The sequence below is a fragment of the Nothobranchius furzeri genome, chromosome 1 (assembly GCF_043380555.1).
Source record: "Nothobranchius furzeri strain GRZ-AD chromosome 1, NfurGRZ-RIMD1, whole genome shotgun sequence".
NCBI lineage: Eukaryota > Metazoa > Chordata > Actinopteri > Cyprinodontiformes > Nothobranchiidae > Nothobranchius > Nothobranchius furzeri.
This window is the reverse complement of record NC_091741.1, coordinates 50,487,707-50,509,178: the sequence shown is the minus strand read 5'-3', so window position 1 is coordinate 50,509,178 and position 21,472 is coordinate 50,487,707. Positions and strand designations below refer to the sequence as shown.

General features: G+C 41.5%; 1 protein-coding gene across 1 annotated transcript; it reads left to right on the top strand.

The window, feature by feature from the left end:
- The first annotated feature begins 8,014 nt into the window (after positions 1-8,014).
- On the top strand, positions 8,015-21,156 carry LOC139061514 (tetraspanin-8-like). Its single transcript, XM_070549016.1, has 9 exons — positions 8,015-8,134; positions 8,752-8,817; positions 9,117-9,233; positions 9,320-9,394; positions 9,531-9,626; positions 13,998-14,093; positions 14,260-14,298; positions 18,722-18,805; positions 20,104-21,156. The coding sequence occupies exons 1-9, from the start codon at positions 8,075-8,077 to the stop codon at positions 20,236-20,238; spliced, it is 768 nt and encodes a 255-aa protein (XP_070405117.1). The 5' UTR covers positions 8,015-8,074; the 3' UTR covers positions 20,239-21,156.
- The last annotated feature ends 316 nt before the right edge of the window (positions 21,157-21,472 follow it).

The window sequence follows — 21,472 nt, the reverse complement described above, 5'->3', positions numbered from 1 at the left end:
TCTATCTTTTAATTGGTTTTTGGTCTCTCCTTTTCATTTCCTAATAAAAGGTCAAATGTGATATAGCAGAAGGTCTCATCCAAAACTGCTAGTCTAGCAGAGTTTCAATATAACGGTAAACAAAAAAAAGCATGAAAACAAACAAAAAAAACAAAGCAATTTTTTTGCTGACTGTAAAACATCATGGCAAGTGAACAGCTTTATTAGGAAAAGTGCTTATTTTAAATTACAAAGATTGTTGGTTTGAATACACAAAAAAACTTTCCACTCTAATTTGTAAATAGCAGGCAGTTTGACTTTTTCTTAACTCTTCTGAAAAAATGTTTTTATTTTTGATCAACAAATTGACTGTCGACATTTTGCTTGAAATTGTTACTTTTATATAAATAAAATTTGGACATTTTCTCAAAAAAATAAACAGTAATTTTACATTTTTCTGAAATTAATATTTAAACTTTTTTGATGAAGTTGTTTTAACTCATTTCTTGACATTTTGACTTTATTCTGGGGATGCTATATCAACTTGTTCCTCGAAGGTTTATGAAATAATATTTAACACATTCTGGACAGAATCGTGACTTTTAAGCAAGGAATGTTTAGGTTTGTTTCTCAAACGGTATCACTACGATTATATTTGACTTCTTCTGTTAGTTTAGCAGTCCTGTTGGGTTTAGACAATGGTTCTCTAAAACGCTAGTCATTATTTATAACTCCCTTAGACAGTTTCCACATGTTTTCCATAAGCTCCTCTGTCTCTCATGAAATCATCACCCTTTCCAGACCTCCTCAACCTTAGCCTAAAAGATCAATTCAATTTCAATTCAAGTTTATTTATATAGCGCCAAATCACGACGAGTCGTCTCAAGGCACGTCACAAAATATATCCCCTCGGTAACTAAAGTGAACATGTTTAACAAATTTTACCCTGCATGATTTTATGGTTTATGCTTATTTTGTATTTAGAGTTTCTTCGTATTTAGAGTTATTTTGTTTTTGTTTTTTTTATTGGACCATTAATCTCCTCAATAGCCATTGCTCCCAGCTCCATTCCCACCTGTTTTTCATCTTTAATCAGCTCACCTGTCTTCTGTTCAGTAATCACCCTCTCCAGTATTAATCCTCCTGTCAGCTCAGCAGCTGGTTTCATTACATTCCTGTTTGATGGTGCTTGTTGGGTATAGTTTTTAGAAGCAGCTGAATTTGAGATCTCTAGCTGGGAACAAGATCCAGAGCAGTTATTAAAATGACTCATTCTGTTAAAAAGAACAGGCTGGTTCACTATTCAGCAGGTGTGGACCATCAGGGATTAAGAGGCGTTGTCAGCTGATGAAGCTAAACGTCTTCACAGCATTTTCCCCCTGAAACACAAACACGTATCATCTATAAGTGCACAGTCCTCAAACTCAACTGTAAGTGGTGCTCCTAAAGAGCTGCTGACCTGCTAAAAGCCCTTCACTCTGTTGTTTTCTGAGAGCTCATCACAGGCTACAAATCAATCCACTCTGAGTTGTTTTGACAATCCATTAAAGACTGAGATGTGAGGATGTAACTGTCAGGTCTAATGCTCCTGGAGTTTCTAATTCAGAGCTCAGCTGCTTTGACAGGTCATAAGTGTTTTCCACGGAGGAAGGACTTGGATCAAGTCAAGCTTTGTTGCTTTTTCCGAATAAGACCACAATCATAGTTTTTCTGAGTACCCCACAGTGCTTGAGATCCGTGGGAATATGTGGCACGCCCCTTTTCTGCAAATTTTCACAATGAAAGAAAATTACTCTGAAAAGATACTGAATGTTTGTTTTATGGTGCAGATGGAGGGCCAGATGGAGTGTTTGCCAAAGCATTTGTTGGTGAATGACTCGTGCTTTTTGTGTTTGTATTTTTCAGCCTAGTGTGATTTATCATTTGAGCCTGATAGTAGACGACGTGAACATACAAACACAAGAATGTGTATTTATGAGTGCATTTGGAGCTTTTGGAAACGATATGAAAACCTACAGTGTTTGTGTGCATGCATCTGTGCTGGGGACTTTTTTTTTTTTTTTTTTTACCAAATACGCCAAAACTAATCTGAATAGAAGATGCAAAAGCAGATTAAAATAAACAGAATCAAAGACTTTCTGTGTAGTACTTGGTGCTCCACAGTGGGGTCCTGACCCCACCTTTGGGAACCACTGGCAGAAATCCAATAAAATTAATTAAAAAAAACATTCTTTATCATATTTGTTCATACAACTCTAAGTTTTAGTCTGAAATGGATCTATGACTGAAGGCTGGTTCAGTTATGCCCTTGATCATTTTTGGGTGTTTTTTTTTTTACCTCAGCTTTTTAGCAGCATGTGACAGTTCAACCCAGGAGGTTTTTTCGGTTGGCATACAGGTCCAGTGCTGAAACGTTTAACAACCACTGATTTAGTGTTGCTAAAGATTGTTCAAAGGTCTGGTTGGAGTTGGAAGAAATGAAAATTTCATCTGATCTCATATAAGGGGTTCAACAGCAAAGTGTGGAGTAGTCCACAGTCAAATCTATCACTGACTCCAAGGAATAAAGGTAATGAGGCACTAATGGCTGGATAAATAATTATATAAACTGAGACTTGTTTGTCTCCTTGCTGCTCTTATGTGATTTTCCTCTTAAATGTGCAAACCTTTTAAACGGCATCCTGTTTTAATATTGAACAATAAAATTACATCAACATTTCAAGACTTTCCATCATAAACCAGCTGTTGCAAAACATTTAGAAGCATTAATATTGCATGTGTGCATTCTGCTTCTTAATACTTTTAAAAGTCGCTTTTATATGAGGTAGAGCTGCCGTAACTGCAGATGCTAGCTGCTATAGAGCTGGTAAAGATGACCTATAATATATATATATTATAAATCAGTGTGAATCTTATAGACTAAATCGATCTTTATAACTTTATCCTTGCTGTTTCGGAGGGGTCTGGTTAAACCAATGATTTATTTTAGTTTCCATTTGGCCAAATGATTGGCCGGCCCAAAGTTAAGTAACAAAACAAACCCCAAGAGGGCTACAACTGCAACTGTTACATGTAATAATAAAAACTTAAAGGAATTCCAACTCTTGGGTTTAAAAATGGTACAACCCTTTCACTGGTGCACTTCTGCTGTTCGGCAATTATTTATAAACATTTCCGGATCAGGTGGGGAACCACACATCGGTGCCAAGACTGTGGCTGCAGCTCTGGCTATGACTGTATTTGTATAGAGCTCTTTAACTGTATAATGCTCACAGCACCCCGAAAATGCTACGGGGGATGACACACCTCTGGATTCTCAAGACATCTGGTCTGCCATTGCACAGTTTTGTCCATAATTTCCCCACTGAGGGACAACAGAAGGATTTTATATTCTATTCAAATGATAAATATTCCTATGGTAACATCTAGAGTCCTTGACACCCTCTCCCCCTCCAGGATCTTTACATCACAACAGTCATAAACCCATTCCTACACTGATGGTACTACAATGTAACCACAGCTGCCCTGGGGCAAACTGACCGAGACAAGGCGGTCAAATGCTGGCACCACCAGTTCCCTCCAAATTAACCACCACCAGCAGGCAAGGAGAAGTGCCTTGCCCAAGGACTGACAAAGCAGGCCATGAACATGCAAGCCTCGGTTATGGGCACTTAACTCTGTATTGTAATTTAAAAGGTCTGCCCTTGACAGAATGTTTTTTGGGTTATTCATGTCTTTAGATGATTGAGCATAGAAGCTTTCCATCCTCTGGTTGCTAATCGTGTCCATCCAGTATTCACATGTTGGTGCAGCTAGTAAAAAGTAAATAACATCAGACTGTTGTGCAAAGTGACATGGCATTTCTAAAACTGGTACAAACCACTTTGGTTGAAAAATGTTTTGTTGCAGATCTTCAGTCATCCAGAATGTGCCCTAAGAGTTCAACCGAAGACAATTGTTCTTTCATTGTGTCTTCAGTTTTAATTCAAAAGACCTTTTCAGTTCTGGAATTGGTTGGGGGTAGCGACAGTTCATGAGCCACTGGGGTCATTGGATCTGCATGATTCTCTGATGCAGCCATCCATTCCATGAGACATTTGTACATAGTCCCTTCTGAGTCATTCACTAGCAAACAGTTTTTGGATTTCCTGGCATGAATAAACTTACTGTTTGAGCTCATGTTTCATGACTTGAGTCCAGTCTTGTTATCCCTGATCTAAAGGATTAAATGAGTGGATAAGTGAATAAAACATCTTTGGATGAATATTTAATTTTACCAAGTAAGTCTCAACGTGTGCAACTACAGCCTCTTAACACGTTATTTGTTTTCTAGGAGAAGGAATACCGAGCTGGCAAAACGTCCTTAGAGGACTAAAACTGATGGTTCAGGTTAGCATGTGGGTGATGGGAAGGTTCGGATGTGCTGAAATGTGCTTGATCGGTACAGCGCCCACGGATATCCCATCACTCTGACGCCGCATTGGGATTTGCACACAGAAAAAACCCTCTTCGCGTGAAGGTGACAAAAAAAGAGCAATTTTGGCATTGGTGTCTGACATGGAGGGTGACTGACCAAGTGTTTGTTACCAACACGTTGGGAGTGAGAATGCGTTGCTTTCTTATCTTAAATTGTTTTTGTTTTTGTGAAGCACCTCGTGGTTTATATCTTGAGGAGCTAAATAAGAGTTTGTTTATTATTTTTTTCTGCCTGCGTATCCATTGGTATTTAAAACCACCAAAAGTATTTCTAACAAAGTTTTAGTATCAGGCGAGGCATTGTAGCTGAAGCTATACTGCTCCACCTGAGTAAAACTGGAAGGCTTGTCTTCAATACTCGGACATCAGTTCTGATTGCTTTACAGTGGGACAGGACTCAAAGAAAAGTATTATGAGTGGGAAATAATTCCTTCTCCAAGCTTTATTCAACCTGCATCACATGTAGCAGTCTTAAGCCGGGCGTACACTGTGCGACTTTTTCACTTTTTTGAGCCAATTTTCCACTCGTGCGAGAATCCACGAGATCGGGGCGAGTTTTGCGCCGAGCGTCGTGTAGTGTACAGGGGGTTACGAGAGGCGATTAGCACCACGTGACCAGCTACCGATCAGCAATCGTGAGGTCGCACGGACTTCTGGTGTGTTTAATATTTCGCTCGTCCCTCGTGAGGGTATCGCACTGTTGAAGCGGCACTGCGAGCAGCTGCGACCCAAAATGTATCAGAACCGCTCACGGCGTATGCGCAATCCTGCATCAACGCCGCTCACTCGCTATTTCCCTAATAACACACGCTGTTCGTTTTTGTTTCTACACGTTTTTTTTACTCACAAAGATTGTCAAGAAAGCGTGTTTGTCGTGTTCATGTCAAATTAAACTGATCACAAAACACAGATTCACTTTCTTTATTTCGTTTTCCTCATCCAACCCCCATAAATCCCTGTGTGTCCTCCTGCAGCACTCCCGAAGGACAACAGGCAAAACAAGACAAAAAAGTCTGAAGTGTTGAGTAAAAACTGCTATTTTTAGCATATTTTTAGGGCCGACGTGTTGCTACCAGACGTACAGTGTGAGCAGTCAGGTCACATCCGAGAACTGGGTCGTGCAGTTTGAGCACATGACTCGTGAGATCTGCCCTGCGAGGAAGTCGTACAGTTTGAGCTGAAGCTGAGTGCTACGAGTGAAAAAGTCACACAGTGTACGCCCGGCTTAAGGCATCCATTTTAACACCCTCATTCACTTCTTCTCACTCTAACCTACGTGCTCCTTTCTTACACTGCCCCCTAGTGGTAGACACTATAAAGTGCTTATCTTTTTGTACCTACAACTGGCTGAACAACTTAACTCCTTTTATGCAAGGTTTGAAGTGCAACACCCCTCCCCCACACCCCCTACTGCACAGGTTTCTTCAGCCACTCTAGTGTCACATGCCTCCCCTACCACCTTCACCACTGTGAATAGTACAGTCCCCGCTGACCACCCCTCCCCCTCCACTGCCTTCTCAGTGACAGAAGAGGATGTGCTTAGGCTTTTCCGTAAGCAAAACCCACGGAAATCCCCGGGCCCGGACAGTGTCTCCCCCGCTACCCTGATACACTGCGCAGAGGTACTGTCTCCAATCTTCACGGACATCTTTAACATCTCCTTGGAGTCCTGCCATGTTCCAGCCTGCTTTAAGCTGTCCACCATTGTCCCTGTCCCTAAGAAACCCCGTATCACTGGACTGAATGATTACAGGCCTGTGGCGCTGACGTCTGTAGTCATGAAGTCTTTTGAGTGCCTGGTCCTCCCTCATCTCAAGTCCTTCACCTCCCCCCACCTGGACCCTCTGCAGTTCGCATACAGAGCCAATAGGTCTGTAGATGACGCCATCAACCTGGCCCTTCACTTCATCCTGCAGCACCTGGACTTCCCGGGAACCTACGCTAGGATCCTGTTTGTGGAATTCAGCTCTGCGTTCAATACCATCCTCCCTGCTCTGCTCCAGGACAAGCTCTCCATGCTCAACGTACCCAATTCCACCTGCAGGTTTATCACTGACTTCCTGATGGACCGAAGGCAGTGCGTGCGGCTGGGAAAGAATGTTTCCACCGCTAAGACAATTAGCACAGGATCTCCACAGGGCTGTGTACTTTCTCCTCTGCTCTTCTCCCTGTACACAAACTGCTGCACCTCGAGCCATGACTCCGTTAAACTGATCAAGTTTGTGGATGACACCACCCTCATCGGGCTCATCTCTGACGGTGATGAGTCCGCCTACAGGAGGGAGGTGGATCGGCTGGTGTACTGGTGCAGCAGCAACAACCTGGAGCTCAATGCTCAGAAGACAGTGGAGATGATTGTGGACTTCAGGAAAGTCACAGCCCCATCTCTCCCCCTCGTCCTGACGGACACCCCCGTCACCACTGTGGACTCCTTCCGCTTCCTCGGAACCACCATCACACATGACCTTAGGTGGGAGCCATCCATCAGCTCCCTGCTCAAAAAGGCCCAGCAGAGGTTGTACTTTCTGCGGCAGTTGAAAAAGGCCAAGCTGCCGGCCCAGATGATGGTGCAGTTTTACACGGCCATCATTGAGTCCATCCTCACCTACTCCATCTATGTGTGGTACGCTGGAGCCACAGTGAGGGACAAAAATAGACTGCAGCGCATTGTGCGCTCTGCTGAGAAGGTGATTGGCTGCAGCCTTCCATCTCTCCAGGACCAGTACGTCTCCAGAACTCGGGGGCGTGCAGGTCGGATAGCAGCTGACCCTTCGCACCCGGGTCACAGACTTTTTGAGCCGCTTCCCTCAGGCAGGAGGTTACGGTCCATCTGGACCAGAACCTCCCGCCATAAGAACAGCTTCTTTCCATCTGCCGTTAGACTTGTGAATAGCTTATAAACACACAACCATGCTCGTCTTCTGTACTTGACACAACGTCACGTTATCGGCCATGTTACCATTACCTGCCTTTTTTTATAGCTGAAAGTTTTATGCTAGTTTTATTCTATTTTAAATCTTATTATTCATGTTATATGTAGCACATTAGTACCGAAGCAAGTTCCTAGTTTGTGAATTGTTTGTTCACTGACAGTGGCAATAAACCTATTCTGATAAAAAAAAAAAAATACTTAGCTCATCTTTCATGCTGGAACTTCTAAAATGATTTTTCTTGAGTTCTGCTCAACAGGAACCTTAGAGAAGATTTTATACTATTTCTATATATAAAGAACAACTTGGACAACCGGGTTTACTTCGGGGGCCACAAAGAGGGGGCCCGCCTATTGATTACCTCTGATTTAGAAAGTCTTTGAAGTGAAAAATAAATTACAATATTTAGAAACTGTTAGATTCATATACACAATGTGTGTGTGTGTGTGTGTGTGTGTGTGTGTGTGTGTGTGTGTGTGTGTGTGTGTGTGTGTGTGTGTGTGTGTGTGTGTGTGTGTGTGTGTGACATCTGAACACACACAGCTCTTTCCTGATGATAAGGAGGGTATTTAATCATCCTTATTGATCTTTCTCCTCCCACGAGCACAAGCACCAAAACCCTGCCTCCTCTGGATAAATCAGGTCCGTTCACAGAAAGCTTCTGGTGTGGAGAGACAGAGTGAGATACAATGGCAAAAGTGCACATCTGCTTAAGATGGAGTTACACTGTCTTGATAAGTGTGATGGGGGTAAGTGTTTTTTGTTATTTAAATCAACTAAATCCATTCAAAACTTGTGTGTGTTATTTCAAGTGTCTTGTGGATTACAGTCTAAGAACTTGCTGATAAGTTTATCTTTTTCCTGTGATGTTGGGTAGATAGAGGATCAGTAAACATGATATTTTTGCAAATTTTCACTTAATTTTTTATACAGTCTGTTTTGGTTACCAGTTAGATAAATACCCCAAAGTCTGTAAAACAGAAGAGCCCAGTCCATCAGTGTATAAACTCACCATGAAAATATTCTCTAGCAGAAGATTGAATCCAGATTAAAGATGCTTGCACATGGTACAGGATGGGGATCCAGATATCCAGATGGTGTGGTGACTCTGATGGGTGGATGTAGAGTTGTTGGAGCTCGACAAAATGGAAAAATAAAGAGTTCAGAAAGTGCAATTCCTTTTCAAATTGCAACTTTCTTACACTCATAATAACTTAATCCAGATTTTTATTTACAATCTAAAATATTTAAATGACTTTCTGGCAAAAGTGTTTGATTGTGCCACCCTGATGTTGCATTTCCCATTATTGTGCAAAAATAAACACCCTCCCGGTTGTAGCTCTGAAAAATGTATTGTTGTTGTCAGATCATCAGTTTGCTGTTGCTGGGATTACTCGCATCAATTCAAGGGAGCTTGCAAAATGATGCAAAGGTAACGCACACCAGAAGCGGAGAGATCCTAAACTGGTAGCAAAGCAATAATTAAGTGATCAGCTAAAATTGAAAAATTGTATTACAAAGTGTTACAAACATGAAATGCTACTGTTTTCTGAAAGAAACATCTTTTGTAATGTGTGTGTGTGTGTGTGTGTGTGTGTGTGTGTGTGTGTGTGTGTGTGTGTGTGTGTGTGTGTGTGTGTGTGTGTGTGTGTGTGTGTGTGTGTGTGTGTGTGTGTGTGTGTGTGTGTGTGTGTGTGTGTGTGTGTGTGTGTGTGTGTGTGTGTTACACAGGAATATGGCGTTAGTGTGGGGTTTGTCATCTGTTATGTTTTCCTAAGTATAACTCTGTTATTCACACTCATTGGTGGATTTGGGATCAGTGCAGACAAGCAATGGGCGCTGATGGTGGTAGGTGGAGGACAACACTTGTGTTTAAGATTTAAAACCTGAATCAAATGAAAGCTCAACTTGTGACTTCTGTGTGATTGTGTCAGTTTGCAGCTGGAACGATCCTGCGCAGCCTCTTTCTGCTCTTCTTAATATTTAGTTCCTTGGCTTTCCGTCATGAGGTATTACTAGTTAAATGGTAATGTTTTTCAGTAAGAGTGTTTTTGTGTACATAAATGCATTTAGTGAGATCTAAAGAGGCTTAGGACATATACTGCACAATTTTATATTTTTATTTTAATATTTTATGTTGCATAGATGGAAAACAAGCCAAAGGAGGTATTCCTCAGGTTCTTGCATCTGACAAGAAGCGAAGAAAGTGAATCAAGTTTCACTTCAGAAATTCAGAATATAGTAAGTAACCACGAGTGGATTTGTTGGTAAGCTGAGTTTTACAGAGAATCCTTTTTATGGTTTTTACTGTGGACTGAGCATGATATATATTTATATATACCCTGACCCTAGGTGCAAAAATAAGCAACCCTTAAACCTATTAACAGTCTTAGTGATGAAAACCCAAAAAAGGCATTTGTGAGCACTGCGTGAAATCAGAGGAATTCTGTTGCAACTTTCTTGAGAAAAAATTGCTTTAATTCAGCAAAATCAATAATATTCTAGTACCACTAGCCAGGGGCGCCCCCAGAAATTTTTGATTAGGGTGGCCAGATGGGGCCAAAGAAAATCTTTGGTTGGCACACCAAATTGGTATTTGTGATAACTCTTGGAGGGTTTAGCCTGTGGCGATGCATTGAATTACTCATTTCGTGTTTTTATATTAAAGAACAATATATATCTAAAATACTTAACTCAAATTTGAGAAACACAAACATTTCAGTTTTTTGAAAAGTAATTTCAAAATGTATTTTTGGAATCTTATTTATTTTTGTTTAATACACCTGTTGCTGTCTTTACAAAAAACTATGGAGATATAAACTTTTTTTAATGGTGAGCAGTAGAAAAAAATGTATAAAAAATATTTTAAAACTTAGTTTGAGCAGAAAAAGATCGAATTAAAGCATGAGATTACAGATAGACAATTTCTGCTCAAACAGGAATTAAATATTCAACTTCTCAGAGAGAATCTGCAGGAAGGCTGCATGTTGGAGTAACTCTGACGATTTCAATTCAATTCAAAAATACTTTATTAATCCCAGACGGAAATTGATTGCTGTAGTAGCTCAGAATAATAATAATAAAGTCATCAAAGAGTTATTGTATATTACGATGGCTGTTGGCAGGAAGGATCTCCGGTAGCGGTCAGTGTTGCAGCCAAACTGAAGAAGCCTCTGACTGAAGACACTCTTCTGTTGTCAGACAGTCTTGTGAAGAGAATGCTCAGGGTTGTCCATCATTTTCTTGATTCTCTGGAGAATCCTTCTTTGCATTATCTCCTCCAGCGGTTCAGAAACTGCCAAAACTCTGGCTGAGTCCTTGAAAGGACTTGGAGTTCCTCCATCTTGTTGGCCAGTGATCTCACATTGCCCATTATGATCGATGGAAGAGATGGTTTGAATTTCCTCTTTCTCTGTCTCCGTTTTGCTCCCGCTCTGCACCCACGCTTCTTGCGTTTTAGCTCATTTGGGATTTGTGGCTTCAGTTGAGGTATTATTTCATCCTTTCCAATGTTAATCAGCTGCTAAAGATTTTGTAAACCTGCTTGTTGCCATGGTTACGCATCATAACAAATGCTCAAAAGGTGAAAAAAGCTAAAAAATAGCAGTAAAAATCCTCCAAGCTTCACAGCACCAGAAACAGAAAAGTAAAGTGTTCAAAAAATGCAGTTTTTCTTGAGAAACTAGAAGAAAAAATGCCCAAGAAAAGGCAAAACTTACATATAGAGCTCCGGGAGTTGACGTCTCTTCTCCCAGCATGCAACAGTTCAAATCGAAACGGCACCATTTTGGCAGGCAGAAGCCGGCAGCTAGACTATTTGTTGTCATAAATCTCACACGGGAAATATGGTCGATTCCTGTTGTGCCCCAGGATGCCAGAACAGACGGGGACAAGTCAAGGGAAGATCCTTCTACAGGATTCCCCAAGATCCGGAGCGCCGCAAACGTTGGATCATTGTAATAAAACGCCCTAGTGACTGGGCTAAAATGAAACTGTGGGACCCCGAGAGTAAAGGTTTTCACTTATGCAGCGACCGCTTCATATCAGGTGCTTAAACTAACGTTTCCTCAACTGTATATGGTATTTATTTGAAATGCTTTTATTACGATTCTTAGCAGGCTTCCTAAACTTATTTTGGCGTGGCTTTTTCTGTCTTATTACTCATAGTAACAAGTAAACGTCACGTAAAACGTTGCCTCGTGATTTCTGCGTGCTGCCGTTTACGTGTTTTATGATCACAGCAATTAACCGGCTAAGCTGTATTTAAATTTTAAGCAATGGTTGATCAATTGTCAGATCACACATTAAAAAGCACTTTGGATTGCTATTATCTGTCTCACCAAGACAGATCTCAGACAGATCCTGAGACGCTCCTGCCTGACATATTTATTTTATTCACGGAAAAAAAAATCAAACTAGTGATTTCTCTTGGCGTTCAGTTTATACATTCAAACAGCACAGCACTCCATTTAAACTACTTACGTGTAAATCTGTTATTTTTCCATCCATCCATCCATTTTCATCCGCTTATCCAGAGTCGGGTTGCGGGGGCAGTAGCGTCGAGAGGCCCTTACTTCCCTCTCCCCAGCCGCCGGAGCTAGCTCCTCCGGGGGAATCCCAAGGGGTTCCCCGGCCAGGTCCGGTAAGAAGTCCGCTCCGACAGCTTCTGGCGTCCCCTTGGGATTCCCCCGGAGGAGCCGGCTCAGGCGGCTGGGGAGAGGGAAGTCTGGGCCTCTTGACGCTACATGTCCCCCCCCCCCCCCCCCCCGGCAAAAAAAATGTACGTCCATGGACTCTATATGATGAGACAAAATGTTTGAAAGCTGAAAACATTCATCTGGAGTTTATTAAAGCTGTAGAAGAAGCTAAAAGTGATTTCAATGAAAGTCTAAAAGGATTTAAATGAGAGTTTAAAATGTCTGATCATTCTGATCATTGCGAGTCTGTGTGTGTATGTGTTTGTGGGGGTGCAGTGTGTGCGTGCGTGCATGTGGCAAGGACGGGGAGCATCAAGCATTAATCAAGCCTGGGGCATCAAATTGGGTAGAGTCAGCCCTGGTGTTACCTGACACCTGATGATAGGCACTGTCAGCATAGGTAGGCAGCCTTGGGGATCAACCCAGCGGCATGATGACTGAACTTTCTGGAACTGCGCTGCTCTGGGTGGCTGCATGTTGGAGTAGCTTTGTTGACGATATGTAAGTTTTGCCTTTTCTTGGACATTTTTTCTTCCAGTTTCTCAAGAAAAACTGTATTTTTTTGGACATTTTACTTTTCTGTTTCTGGTGCTGTGAAGCTTGGAGGATTTTTACTGCAATTTCTTTGCTTTTTTCACTTTTTGAGCATTTGTTATGATGCATAACCATGGCAACAAGCTGGTTTACAATCGGGAGCAGCTGATTAACATTGGAAAGGCTGAAATATTACCTCAACTGAAGCCACCAGAGGTGGAAAGTAACTAATTACGTTTACTCACATTACTGTAATTGAGTAGCTTTTTTTGTTTATTTATACTTTTTAAGTCGTTTTTAAAATCTGTACTTTTACTTTTACTTGATTACGTTTTTAAAAAAGAATTGTAATTCGCTAATGAGGACAAGCAGCCATTTTTACCGCAGTTTTGCTCAAAAACATCAGTTCAGTCCCTGTGATCCACTCGCTGTTTACCTCCTCTTTCCCTCCTCAGCTGTGGGAGCTCTGTGAAGCTGACCCCCATCAGCTTCAAAAGTGCAGGCAAATAGGCTGCTCGGTTATGACTAGAGGGGTGAGGAGGACTAATGCAAACAAATGGGAATTACAAGGGAGTTACTAGGAGGAAAACATGAGGAAAGCCTAGAGGGAGCTGGGGAACACAAGAAGACACATGAGGAGAACCTGAGGGAGAACAGGAGGGGACTGGGGATCAAGGGGACACAGAACACGACACATTCACCTGGAGAACCAGAAATTAGAGTTTTTAAACTCTAAAGAAAAATTTGAACAGGACGTAGCAGAGAAACGACTGACTCTTTACTCTAAATGCATAAATTTTTTCATTGTGTTTTACATTTATGTCTTGAATAAATATCATTACTTTATGGTTTGAGTGAACATATGATTTATCAACACTGGTCTTTTCTGGGGAGGCAACAACTTTGTAGGGGTGGCCATGGCCACCCCTTGGGAGTGCCACTGCCACTAATTAGTACCACTTAACAAAAAAATAAAAAAACTCTCACTCATGACCTCTGGCATTAACCCTAACCAAGAGAGACTTGCAATGCTTTAGATGTTTTGAGATCCAGTTTCTTGATGTGAGACACATCTTATTTTGAAGATATTTATCCATCCTATAGGCCTGGTAGTATTCTGGCTAGAATGTGGCTTGCTGCCCCTAATGTCAAATTTCCAAAAGTGGTTAATCGGTTAATTCATTTGAGTACTTTTCCACATAGACCAGGTTAGTTTGGCTTGTTCTATTGTCTGTTTGAATAAAGAAGTTGTTTGAAAAATGCCTTTTTGTGTTTCCTCAGATCATCCTGATTTTGAAATCTATTTGCTGAAACATTGAATTGTGACAAAAAGGCCATCATTTGTAATAGCTGTAATATTCTCTTCTATTGTTTTCTTCAGTTCCATTGCTGTGGTCTGGAGAGTTACACAGAGTGGGGAAATGACATTCCAGAATCGTGTGTGTGCACTGAGGGGTCTACTAACAAATGTACTAATGTAAGTTTCAAACACTTTGATGCTTCTTATTGTAGTTAAGTGTATTTATGGGTGTAAAATAGCATTTGCATTAGCTATGAGACACCAGGACTGATTCTGTCTAATTTACGGTTGCCTTTCTAGTGATTACCATTAAATATTTATGTTTGGTTGTTTTGCGATTCAGGTCAGTGTGGAGTTGCAGACCACAATGATTCATTCTGAGGTAAATACAAATCATCACAAACCCTAATGGAGTTTGGATTCAGCTGTAAGTTGACACTTAGAAATGGTCTCAGGGGTCTTGGGCATCATCTACGCTGGCTGCTTTGTGACTGATATAACGTATTATTGAATATATAATTATATTACTTAATAAAACAAAATTCCTTTGTCTCACACTAACAACCACAAAAATACATGCAAGAATTAAAAGTAGCTCATAAAAATGAAAGAGATACAATCCAGCTTTTTCATATTTTTTAATAATTTTCTTGTATGTGTAAAATTGCCCTTTATAGGGTTAATGAAATGTCACTGTTACAGCCTGGCTTGTGAGATTGCAACATAAGGAGTAGGCCTGGACACATAGTGGGAGTTGAGTTTTTTTTTTTTTTTTTTACTTTTAAATCAGCCTCCAAAAGGTCTCACCCACTGCCACTCAGGCAGGAGCTATCAAGGAGATCTCTCTGAGCAGACTCATGCCTTTGGAGTTGCACCAAACAGCCTTTTATGCTGCATCCCCAGGTTCAGCCACTCATAATCAATTGCAGGCTACACAAAGCCAGACCAATGGTCACAGAGGGCCGTAGGCATGGACATCCTAAGTAGCCAATCAGCTGGTCGCACTGGCACAGCAACATTTGTTTGTCAGTTGGGAGCATGGTTTCTCATTGCAGCAGCTGTAACAGGCAATCAGACCTCTACCGCCCTCTGTGGGCAGAATTCTACATTTGCAACTTCAGAGTGTCGGGCCGCCACCTGTGGACCTACACTGCAGTCTGCTTCCAGCTCATTTCCTGCGTGTTATAGGTGATGAACATAGCTGATTTGTTTGATCTGGTGACGAACCACTACCGTAGACACTACGGAAGACTGAGGAGACATTTCAGCCAAGGCCGGATTAACCATATGGGCCCACGAACTCTAAGGGGCCCAGGGCAGTAAGGGCACGAGCAAAATACTGTAGGCATATCTGTAATCTCCCGCATTATATTAAACTAGGGTGACCGTATGTCCGGTTTTCCCCGGACATGTCCACTTTTCACTCTCTGTCCGGGCGTCCGGACTGGGGGTTCTTGTATTGATGAAAATGTCCGGCTTTTCATCCAGGAGCAGGGATTGACCTATGGGGGAGCTGTATATCCTACACATCCAGGGGAGCCGGAAACAAGTTTTCTACCTATATTACATCATTTATGGGCTCTTCTGAGCATAGAGTGGCACAGCGCGTTCTTGCGCAGCGCTCCAGGCTGCTGCTTCCAACGCACGGTCCATTCTCAAAGTGGCGCAACCAAAAAACTATAATTAGCACACGATCGTTCATGTCTGCACATGTTCTCTATTTTCTGTCTTATTTGAGCCTGAAGCGCTCTGCTACTGCGCAGCTCATCACCTGTGCTGCGTGGTGCTGCGGTGATTTCACCTCACTGACGCAGCAACGAAAGGCGCACTGCACTTTGCGGTCAGGAGATCCCTTTGATCTGCTGAAAAGTAACTGATGAGGTGAAAAAGTAAGAATCTAGGCAGCAGATTTTCTGGAGAGTTTAGAGGAGATGCAGGAAGATGAGAGACAGACAGGACAGGAAAATAGTTCAATAAAAACAAGAAAACTAAACAAAGTGTTGAAAAGTAAAATGTATGTGGATTTATCTCCACTACATGTTTTTACCTGCAAAACAATAAGTTCTACACATGTAATATTTATACATTTGATACAGTTCAGATCACCTTCAAAACTCAGTCACACACCCAGGGCCGTTTCAAGACATTTTGGGGGCCAAGGCAAAATGACCCCACCCACCCCCATAACTGGGCTCCCCAGAAGCCTCTGTGTAGTTCATACACTCTCCAGTAGTGTTAGTTACACAGTGTTTGTAAAAAAGACTCAGACATTACTGACATGTTCTAATATTATCAGATGAAAAACTAAATTATCACACATGCTGTCTCATCCGCTGCTTTTCTAAACTTGCAAAAAGTAACAAAATCATTTGAAAGCCACTATTTGTGGATTCTCTGGAAGTTTCCATGGAGTGTGTGACAACTTATTTTATCATTGACCCTATCATCTCACAGCTGAAACAAGCATCCTTAATAATCTGTGCACAGGAAGTTTACCGATGCTGTAGTAAAACAAAAGGTATAATAATTTATTATTAATACAATCTTGTTGCAGCACTAAAGCAGAAAAATGAGATTTTCCATTAAATATGCTAAATATTTACATATGAATTGTTTTAGAGCCCTTTTATTGGCAGAATCTGATATTAATTTAGTTCTTACAAAAAATGGGTCCCAACGTGGTGTGTGTGGTGTTGCCATAGTGTGACGTCATAGGCACAGATCCCCTGTCCTCCTTTTTGGAAATGGAAATATGATCACCCTATATTAAACAAACTGTCCACCCGAGCTTTTGCGCTGCACAGAGACGCTTCGCTGCCTATGACTTTGAACGTCAGTTGAGAGTCAGTCTCATGCAGACTGACCAATGAAGAGAGGGCATCAAGTTAAGACCCTCATTGGTCAGTCCACACAAGGTGGGCCAAAGGTTACTCTGGGCGGGTTACGTGATGTGAGGCATTCAAGTATTGAGTATATTTACTGCATATTACAGTAAAATATTCTGTATGTGACCATATTATGGTGATCCTCGGGTCGTGATGATGGGGCCCTTGAATATTGTTGCCCAGGGTACAATTCAATTCAAATTCAAAAATACTTTATTAATCCCAGAGGGAAATTGATTGCTGTAGTAGCTCAGAATTATAATAATAATCAAGTCATCAAAGAGTTGTTGTATATTACGATGGCTGTTGGCAGGAAGGATCTCCAGTAGCGGTCAGTGTTGCAGCCAAACTGAAGAAGCCTCTGACTGAAGACACTCTTCCGTTGTCGGACAGTCTTGTGAAGAGAATGCTCAGGGTTGTCCATAGTTTTCTTGATTCTCTGGCGAATCCTTCTTTGCATTATCTCCTCCAGCGGTTCCGAAACTGCCGAAACTCTGGCTGAGTCCTTGAAAGGGCTTGGAGTTCCTCCATCTTGTTGGCCGGTGATCTCACATTGCCCATTATGATCGATGGAAGAGATGGTTTGAATTTCCTCTTTCTCTGTCTCCGTTTTGCTCCCGCTCTGCACCCACGCTTCTTGCGTTTTAGCTCATTTGGGATTTGTGGCTTCAGTTGAGGTATTATTTCAGTCTTTCCAACGTTAATCAGCTGCTCCCGATTGTAAACCAGCTTGTTGCCATGGTTACGCATCATAACAAATGCTCAAAAAGTGAAAAAAGCTAAAAAAAATAGCTGTAAAAATCCTCCAAGCTTCACAGCACCAGAAACAGAAAAGTAAAAGTGTCCAAAAAAATACAGTTTTTCTTGAGAAACTAGAAAAAAAATACCCAAGAAAAGGCAAAACTTACATATAGTCAACAGAGCTACTCCAACATGCAGCCGCCCAGAGCAGCACAGTTCTGGAAAAAAAAGTGTCAATCTGGCCCTGATTTCAGTTGTTGGATTAAGGTGTTTAAAAGACGAACACACAGCAAGGCGACATTTTATTTTTGCTTTGACCACAGATAATTAATAACAAACACCAGGGGGTGCTAAAAGCAAGCAAAACTGCTAAAGCCTGAGTCATGCATCTGCGTCTGCATCAGTGCGGAGACACACAACGCCATTATCCGTCCTTGCGAGGGCTCTCCAGCAGGCTCGCAAGGACGGACGGAGTCGAGCTCTCTTTTCTAAACATCCGTCCGTGGAGACGGAGATCGCAAGCTTGTGATGGTCAGGGCACCACTGTTGTCTACACCGCCGCCATTGCGCCCTCAAAAACATAAAGAGAGCCGAGAATAACTAGCGGCAGACGCGAAGAAGATTGAAGAATACCTCGCGAAAAAACTAAAAATATGAACGTTTAATTCCCCCGTGACTGGAGGAGTGAAAAGATACACAGCAAGCATTTTATTTGTGGACGGAAATGACAGGAAACACGGGTTTAGAGGTGGCGAGCGCATGAAGAGGTGGAGGAGGATGAGAGACAAATTTGTCTGTTAAAAAGTCTCTTAAATACAAAAAACACAATATAAACAAACTATCTTGGACCGGATACATGAAAGGATACCATAGAACAGCGCTACGCCCTCTGTTGTCCTGGCAGGGAATTGCTTTGCAACACTCTCCAGGAGACGGAGAAGTGTGAGGGCAAAATGTCTCCATCTGTGCGTGCGTGTCTCTCTCTGGTGGAGCTGACGGAGAAGCATGACTCAGGCTTTAGTATCCCTTTAACGCTTGGTTGAAGTCTAGTCTCCAAATGTATCTGCAAATGACTACAACTTTGACATGTTCCATTACCAATTCAAACAAACAAAAAAGTACAGCATTTTCAAATGAGTATTTCCAAAACGTTGCATTGACTGACCTCTCGTGTTTCAGCCGTGCCTTCCAGTCTTGATTCAACTGGCCAAAGATGTTCTGGTGGCTCTAACAGGCATACTGCTGGGACAGACATTATTTACGGTACGTACGAGTGTCTTTATTATTGTTTATTCTTTTTACACCACGTTGGAAGGTTGCAGGTTCAATCCCGGCTTTGACCAAAGAAAACTGCTGTTGTGTCCTTGGGCAAGACACTAAAGGTTGGTTTATGCTTGACGCGTCCGCGAGGTCCGCACAGCTCCGCGCGGAAAAGTTGTCATTTTAACAACCACGCCCCTCCACCGCGCCTCCGCACGGCCCAGAATTTCCGCAACGCGCACCTCGGAAAATTTCTAACCACGCGGATGGACGGACGCGGGAAAACATGGCAGATCGGCAAGAACTAGTATGGCAGAGGTTCGTAAAAACAGACATTTGTATGATTCAGCTCTCAAAGATCACCGTGATCAACATGTTGTTAATAATTCTTGGAGAGAAATAGCTCGCACTGTCGGAAAAGACGAGAACGCTGTTAGAAATGCTGAAATGCCATGTTGTAAACAGTAATTTCTACTTCTACTATGGTGTAGTGTTGGATGCATGCCGTAGAGCTCCATGCTGCCCCGTTCAGTTTGGGAGAATATTGGCTCACCGCAGAGACGAGCCGCACGAACCATAAACACTGCGAGTTGTGAAGCGCGTTCCATCCGCGAGCCGCATCACCGCGCGGAAAGTGAATGCGTCAAGCATAAACCAAGCTTTACCCACCTTGCCTGCTGGTGATGGTCAGAAGGACCGGTGATGCCAGTGATTGGCAGGCCTCACCTCTGTCAGTGTGCCCCAGAGCAGCTGTGGCTACATCGTAGCTCATCCCCACCAGCGTGTGAATGATTGTGTTGTGAAGCATCTTGGGGCTTATAGAACTCTAAGAAGGTGATATACTTGGTGACAGAATGGGTTTTTATACGATATTACTCTTAAAAACACTTTATTTGACTGATTATTTTGAGCAAGCGTAGCGCTCCACAGTGCTATCTGGTGGGACCCGGTTCCACTGGCCCCTTAAGCAGTGGCATTGCTGGTTCTATTCACAAATAACACAAGCTTGGTTAAACGTGTTCCATCCATCGACATAGATTTCTATGGTATAGGTTCCATCATGTTGGTGAGTGCCGCTAGCCGAGCTGCTCTCTTCTGGTCGTAAAATCAACGCAGTCTTCTGCTAGGCAGTTCCAAACTAACCACCATCTTGAAATTATTCTTTTTATTTTCCAACAAGCAATTTCTCTTATGTCAATTGTGGATTTATTTTTGCCTCTTTACTACTCTATAAGATCCCAACACCAAACTGAACATAAAATCTTAAGAACAGGAAATAATTTTGTTTTTCTTTTCCACAGGTGTTGCCCACAGTGTTGTGTATCGCCATCTTGTGTCAAATGAACAAGAAGGTAGAAACCCTTGTACTGGCTTACAGCCCCGACGCAAAAGTCAATGAGGATCTCACAGAAACTACAGATTCACATGGAATCTAATCCATTATAATAGTTGTAAAATATTTATTTTATTCCTAATTAGTTTGCATTAACATCAACATTTTTTTTATCTGACCAAGAAATGACTTACTGACCTCTTAAAGGTCGTATTAAACATGTACAGAATCACCCCATTTGAAAGACTTCTATATCTTTCTTTTACAGTAAACGCAAACAAATATGTCTTTTACTATTCAAAAACAACCTACAATGTCCAGTTGAAGAACATCAAAGCTACAATTCAGAAAATAAAAAGAAATGCTGTGATTATTTAAACACACACACACACACACACACACACACACACACACACACACACACACACACACACACACACACACACACACACACACACCTAAACAGTACTTTTAAAATCAGTCAAGGAAGGTAACCACTATTTCTTAGACCATGGATACTGGCTATTTCACCGAGGTAAATAAACATTTTATAACCAGCACAGTCATCCTCCTAATCTGGCAGCATTCTGTTTGCTTTAGCATAAACAATGTAAGTGAATGGAAACTGTTAGCATTTCAATCATTTCAATACCTACTTTAAATCTACAAAATGTTGCATTTGGGATCATTTTAATTTCTCTCCAAGCTTTTTAGTAGGAATGTAGCAGATTTGAAGCTTTCATGCAGATTTTGTCTAAGTAAATTAATATCTTTCTGCTTGCACAACTGTAAAATGGTCTGACTGTAGCAGAAATGAGTTTAATAAATCCATGCAAACAATGTTATTTATTTTCTCAAGTTTTTATAATCTTTGAATTATGATTCTCTAATTAACAGAAATCATGATCATGTCCATGTCCATGTGAAAGTCCATTTATGTATTTGCTTTCATGAGTCTATTCAGTTCAGTTTTTTTCACCAGAGTGATCTCAAGGCATTTAATAAATTAAACATTTCAACTGAATCTGTTTAGTGCATTGTGTTCAGTTCATTATGCCATTAATTAAATGTTTCCTATGTAAGAAAATCATCAAGTCCCTGACATGTGTCAGTGACTTCAAAGCAATTCCCATACTAAGCAAACATGTAGCGACAGTGGAGAGGAAAACTCCCCTTAAACAGGAAGATACCTCTAACAGAACCTGGCTCAGTACAAGCAACCATTTGTCATGCCTGACAGAAAAATAGCTTTTGGTTTGGAGTTGTAGTTGGTATAATCCAAAAGGCAATTGAGTAATAGAGTAAATGTGCCACGTGGTATTTAGGTATTTGTTCAT